The 6000-nt window shown below is 44.0% G+C and overlaps 1 protein-coding gene across 1 annotated transcript; it reads right to left on the bottom strand.

Annotated features, from left to right (window-relative positions):
• Positions 1 to 2305: 2305 nt before the first annotated feature.
• LOC308362271 (keratin, type I cytoskeletal 50 kDa-like) lies at positions 2306 to 5298 on the bottom strand (the record flags this gene model as incomplete). The annotated part of the gene is made up of 7 exons (XM_080834845.1): positions 2306 to 2492; positions 2594 to 2829; positions 3248 to 3373; positions 3601 to 3762; positions 4014 to 4170; positions 4558 to 4640; positions 4840 to 5298. 7 exons carry the CDS (start codon positions 5296 to 5298, stop codon positions 2306 to 2308), a joined length of 1410 nt encoding a protein of 469 aa, XP_080690971.1.
• Positions 5299 to 6000: the final 702 nt, after the last annotated feature.

Here is a 6000-nt window from a genome sequence, read left to right on the forward strand (position 1 = left end):
TGTATTTGGTCACTTCTATCATCCTACCACATAGTTGCAATGTACAAAAACATTTGATCTGACCATGTAACTTGTAGTAGATAAATTACAATTATTGCCACCACTGCTACAAGGCTAAATAATATTAGGCTACTGATAACAATTAGTAGTATTAAATAAACTCGAGGGCGCCCCCAAACCATTTGTCGCCCTAGGCAGTCGCCTAGTTCGCCTATAGCAATCGCCAGCCCTGATTCTAGAAGGCTATAGTTGTACGAAATGCGCTTATGGAAATGTTTTCATTTTACAAGCATATGTAAAGAAAAAAACGAAATGTTGCTCCTTCAAATTCTCTGCAGTTTCTGGCAGCATACTTGAGAAATATCTCGCATTACCATCAAGGTAGAATACCCATGAATGCTTACAGGTCTGCCTTACTCTTACATCTAGGGCCGACATATTGCCTACATATCGCTAATGTAGGTCTGATGCTCGGTCTATCAACCCTGATGGTCAGCATGAGCACATGGTGGTTGCGGTCAAATCATTCAATTAAGTGATTTTGGGATGCTAGCAGTTTGTCAGCCCTGTAGTCCGTGTTGATAAGGAATGCAACTGGCGGCAGCTCAGGCGTACTTTGAGCAGCACAGTGGGTGACATCTATATGACTGTAAAACGTCATTGCTTAAAAAAAAAAATTGTTGAAAGGTTTACAGCGTCCCAAGGAAAATATCGTTGTGAGAGATTTCACTTGGAGATTTGCGGTATTTCAAACAGTGACACATAGCCTAGGTTAGCTTACTTTGAATTCATAATAACAGAAATCGACGTGATATCTGTTAGGCCACACACAATTTGACTCATTTTTATATAGGGTAGGCCCAGTTAGATTCACGTATGTCACTATGAAAAATAGTTTTCTTTAAGTTATTCCTATGGTCCTGTTCCGTGAAAAATTAAAGCATTGGCCTCTTCAATGCACTGGGAAGCTATGACTAACTAACATGCACTTTGTCAACGCTTTAGATTTCAGGATGTCGTTTGAAGGGAAGGCTTTTGACTTAGCCGATATGGAATCACTTACTATAGGCCTACACTAGCCTAATTTGAACATCGAGTTAGACAACAACGCACTGTGCGGCACAAAGTCCTGTGGGGGGAATTGTTCGGGACATCCCGAATTATTGGTGATTTTGTTTTGTTCCGTTAGGGACAGCTCCAGTCCCGTATTCCAATCACAGCCTTTTTTTTTGTATCCGTGAAAAGAGAACAATATGACAGTTAAGTGTAATCTGTGCCCTGGAGACAAGCGCCTCTTAACTGCACTTGACTCCACAAGCATTTGTTACGCCAACACGAACAGGTGAAACTTCTAGCGAGAGATCATCATGCCTCGACTGAAGGTCATAGGCTACTGTCCCAACCCAAATAGAGTATCTTACATCACGATTCTTCCACATTGACTACTGGTTGTTTTCATATTTCATATCAGCATTCTTTACACGTGATTAACTGGTGTTAATATGTGTGAATATGAATTCATGAATATGAACAATTTGAACAATTAATCTAAACCAGTCCAGTACTGGTTTGCCAAAATTACACTGAAATGAATAGGTTTATGGTATGGCTAATGAAACCTTGCGATTTCCATTATTGTTGGTCAGCTGTTGGCGGCCGCGCACCCGGAAGAAAGTGTTATGCTTAGGGCACCAAAATGGCTAGCAGCGGCACTGTGTGCCTGTGTCTAGAGACACTAAAAGACCGGAGTCACTAGGTGGACAAGTTTCATCTCATCGTGTGGTATTAGACATAAACCACCACTAGAAGGCTCACTAATCATGTAGAGACAGTTGTGAGTATATGGATACCTGACTGGTGACCGAACCATCAATGTTACCAAAACTAACTCTTATAACACCTTCTGTTTACTTGCAATCACCTTGCTAATATTATAGACCTGAGGTTTGATGGCATGTCTCCACATCCCACATTTTTATGTGGTTTAAGTTCATTGTACTGCACCTTTTCATTAATGATGAAAAAAACCTTATCACAAGAGATCAAAGACTGGAATGCTACTGTCTAACTGAAGACCATTTGAAGCAGGGTTTGATTGTTTAGTTTTTTCTTACCAAATCCACATAAATAATGAAGCTCAAACAGAATGTATATTTTAGTGGACTTTTGCTTTATTGGAAGTCTTTGTGACTTGACATCACAGATCACCTGTGGCAAACTGCAGGGTTAAACCTGCCTTGTGCTCAGGTGAATCAGCAACAGGTAAGTCTTGGGTCAGGGGTTCGACTTCAGTGACGGCACCTCCTTAGGAACCGACGACGGAGGAGGCAGTGGAAGAAGACACCACCTGTCCATCAACCAGCTCCTCAGTCACTGTCACCACTCTGGTTCTAGTGGTGACCACTGGCACTTCTACAACTGCCACTGATACCGCCGCTGCTGACACCATCGACGCTGCTGACACAGTCGACGCTGAATATGAGGACGCGCTCCTGGCAGAAAGGGGAGAGACGATGTAAGAACACGAGATAAATCATCGAATTTAAACATATGTTTGTGTTACTCAATCTCCCAATTCAAGCTCAGTACTTACGAGATGTGACTGTGAGCGTACGCTCCACCGCCGAGCAGTCTACTGTACTCAGCGATCTCCAACTCCAGTCTGGTCTTGATGTCGAGCAGGATTGCGTATTCGTGGCCCTGGTGCTCAAGGCCTCCGCGGAGAGCGCCAAGCTGCTCCTCCAAGCTGCTCACCTGCATCTGGAAGCTGGCCAGCATGCCAGAATAGCGGGTCTGTGTCTCAAGCAGAGTGGCTTCCATGGACGCTTTCTGAGACACAAACAGAGGAAGAAAAATCAGATAGTCTCATATTGATTGTTGATTTGAGCAATAACTATCTTCTTCCAGACATCTAGGAGTTTGTGGAAGTCATAGCTTTTTATCTTTGCTCATGCAGAGCTAAAACACATAAGGACAGGTAGAGAAAGCTCCTTCCGTAATTCACCTAGATGTCTAACCCAAGACCATTATTGCTCAATTCAACAATAACTATAATATACAACAAAAATAGGATTGCAACATTAATTTGAAATATTGATGGTACAGTGATGGTACTGATTTTTATATTGCAGATAATTATGATTGTGGAGCAGTTGGGGTTTAGGTGCCTTGCTCAAGGGTACTTCAGCCATGTATGTTGAGTGCAAAGCGCTGTTCATTCAGTCCCTTCACTTTATCATGCACTCACCATGCTGATGAGGCCTTGAAGCTCGATCTGGAGTGCCTGTGCAGTGTTCCTGATGGATGTGACTTCTGATGTGGACGTCTGGAGGGTGGCTGTGCTTGTCATGACTTCTTTGCTGAGTGCTTCGCTCTACAGACATTGAGAAGAAGATGCAGCAATGTTGACATGTGACAAGTTGCTTTAGTGCATCTTTTGTGGTTGTAAATAATATTTGGGTACTTACTTTTTTGTAAGTGGCTTTCCTTTGTTTACTAACTCTAATACTATAAAACGCAGACATTAGTTTCTGTCCTGATCTGGAGCAAATTTTTTCCAAGGTTAGCAGTTCTGTGGGATGGCTCATGTAGCCTACTCACCTTTGCCTGGAACCAGACCTCCAGCTCCTTTCTGTTCTTGGCAGCCACAGTCTCATAGTGGTCACGGATGCCGGCCAGGACGACAGTGAGGTCATCCTGAGGAGCAGCGTCCACCTCCACGTTTACTGTGCCGCCGATTTGTGCCCGAAGAACTAGGAGATCCTAAGGAAGACATAATAATGATGATGATGATATGTAAGGGATTATGTATAGTCCGTCTGTCAGTATCGCAAATTACATCCGTCACAATGAACAGGAACCCGACGCGCAGCGGGGCATTCCGCAGCATTTTGAGGAGCCGCATAACTTTTCATGAAAGTGTGTAGCTCAAACAGCTACAAAATGAAATAAAAACGGCAACAACAAAGACTACAGGGACAAACTGTATGAATGAGTAAATAAAAACAACAAACCTCCTGGTGGTTCTTCTTCAGGAAGGTGACCTCCTCCTGGATGCCTGTGATCTGCATGGCCAGGTCGGATTTGGCAAGGGTCAGGTCATCCAGCACCCTCCTGAGTCCAGCGATGTCAGCCTCAACGGAAAGGCGCATGGCCAGCTCTGCCTCATATCTGAAATTTAAAAAAGCATTTAAAATAAACATCTCAAAAGAAAACGGACAGGAAACTGTGCTAGGAGGAGTGCAGGATACTATGCTAGTATGAGTGCAAGATACAGTGCTAGGATGAGTGCAAAATACTGTGCTAGGATGAGTGCAGGATACTATGCTAGTATGAGTGCAAGATACAGTGCTAGGATGAGTGCAGGATACTGTGCTAGGATGAGTGCAGGATACTGTGCTAGAATGTGTGTCTAGGTCTGGGTTGCATGTGTTTCTGTAGAGGGCATTGTGCACTTCCTCAACTTTCCTCTTCTGAAGTGCCTCTCTGGGGAAGCTGTTTGCTGATAACCAATTAAATCAAATGATGTTCAAAGAGTAGACAAGGACTGAAACTTACTTGACTCTGTAGTCATCAGCAGCCAGTTTTGCGTTGTCAATACCCAGCACAGCTCCTCCTTTAACACTGATGATGGCCATAATCTTAAAGTAAAAAAAAAACGAAAAAGAATTTAGGTCTTGTACAACAGGCAGTGAAATGAGGCTATATACTTGTTATGGTTTTACAATCACATGAACTTCAGAATAATTAAGATAGTCCATACATCTTACAAGCCATATTAGAAGTCTCAGAAGAACCCTTTAATTTCTGCACTGTCACTGGGCTCCTAGCAACACTCACCTTGGCCTGGAGGTCGTTGATGGTGACCATGTAGCCAGAGAAGTCATGGGCAGCAGGGGCGATCTTAGACGCCAGAAACTGTCTGATCTTCAGCTCCAGCTCGGCGTTGGCCGTTTCCAGGCTCTGCACCTTGGCCAGGTAGGAGGCCAGACGGTCGTTCAGGTTCTGCATGGTGAATTTACCGTTGCCAATGACTGCCTCGAAAGCGCCGCCACCACTGGCCATGCTGAAACCACCACCGCCACCAGCAGCGAACCCGAACCCTGCGCCACCACCACCGCCTGCTCCGAAAGCGCTGGAGATGCGAACTCCGGATCCTCCTGCACCGCCGTAGACACTACCAGCCCTCATGACGCTCAAGCGAGCTCCACCTCCGGACAGGGAGAGCCCAGACGAACCCCCGGCTGCGATGGATGATCCGGAGGACATGGACACACGGCTGGAGAAGGTTGTTGCCATTGTGAGTTGAGGCTGCTAATGTTTCTTCGAGCTGCTCAGGAGTGATGAGAAGACGGACACTGAGCCTTTTTATACAAATGCAAAAGCCGTAGGGTACACTGGCATGGCTTCAAAAATATCCCAGCAATTCGGCCTCGGGTGTTGCAGTATTCCCGCAGGCGTTTTTAAAGGTCAGTTTGCATTAGTGAGGCATTTTCACTCAGGGGTTGCTATAATCCTTAAAAACCTTTTGTGCTTTGTAGGGTATAGGTTGTCAAAAAATTAAAGTGTCTCTGTCTCTGGGTTTACGATGATGCTGTAACTCTAAAGGCACGGGACTTTTCCATTTTGTTTCTATATTTCAGGCAGTTTTATACCGTCTAAATTCTGAACAAATGTATAAAACAACACCTTAGATGTGTCATGATTGTAGGTCTAGAAGCATTTATTTTCTTTCACAACATATAACAGACTGCACCTTTACTTGTTGCTGTGAATCTTTGCGAGATTAGAGCGTGATATATTTCTGCATCAGGTGCTACTGCATATCATGGTTCCCGAGATAATTTGAGGTTTTTTTTGCGTTGGCCAGCCACTGTAGCATAAATCGTGCAGGTAATGACAAGTGAGTTTTAGATTTCAGATTTCAACTGTCATTTTAGTCTTGTGTATTAGTGTCTTTCTGAGCTAGCCCTTTGAGTTGAATTTCAATTATGAGAGCAT

The sequence above is a fragment of the Sprattus sprattus genome (genome assembly GCF_963457725.1).
Source record: "Sprattus sprattus genome assembly, chromosome: 3".
NCBI lineage: Eukaryota > Metazoa > Chordata > Actinopteri > Clupeiformes > Clupeidae > Sprattus > Sprattus sprattus.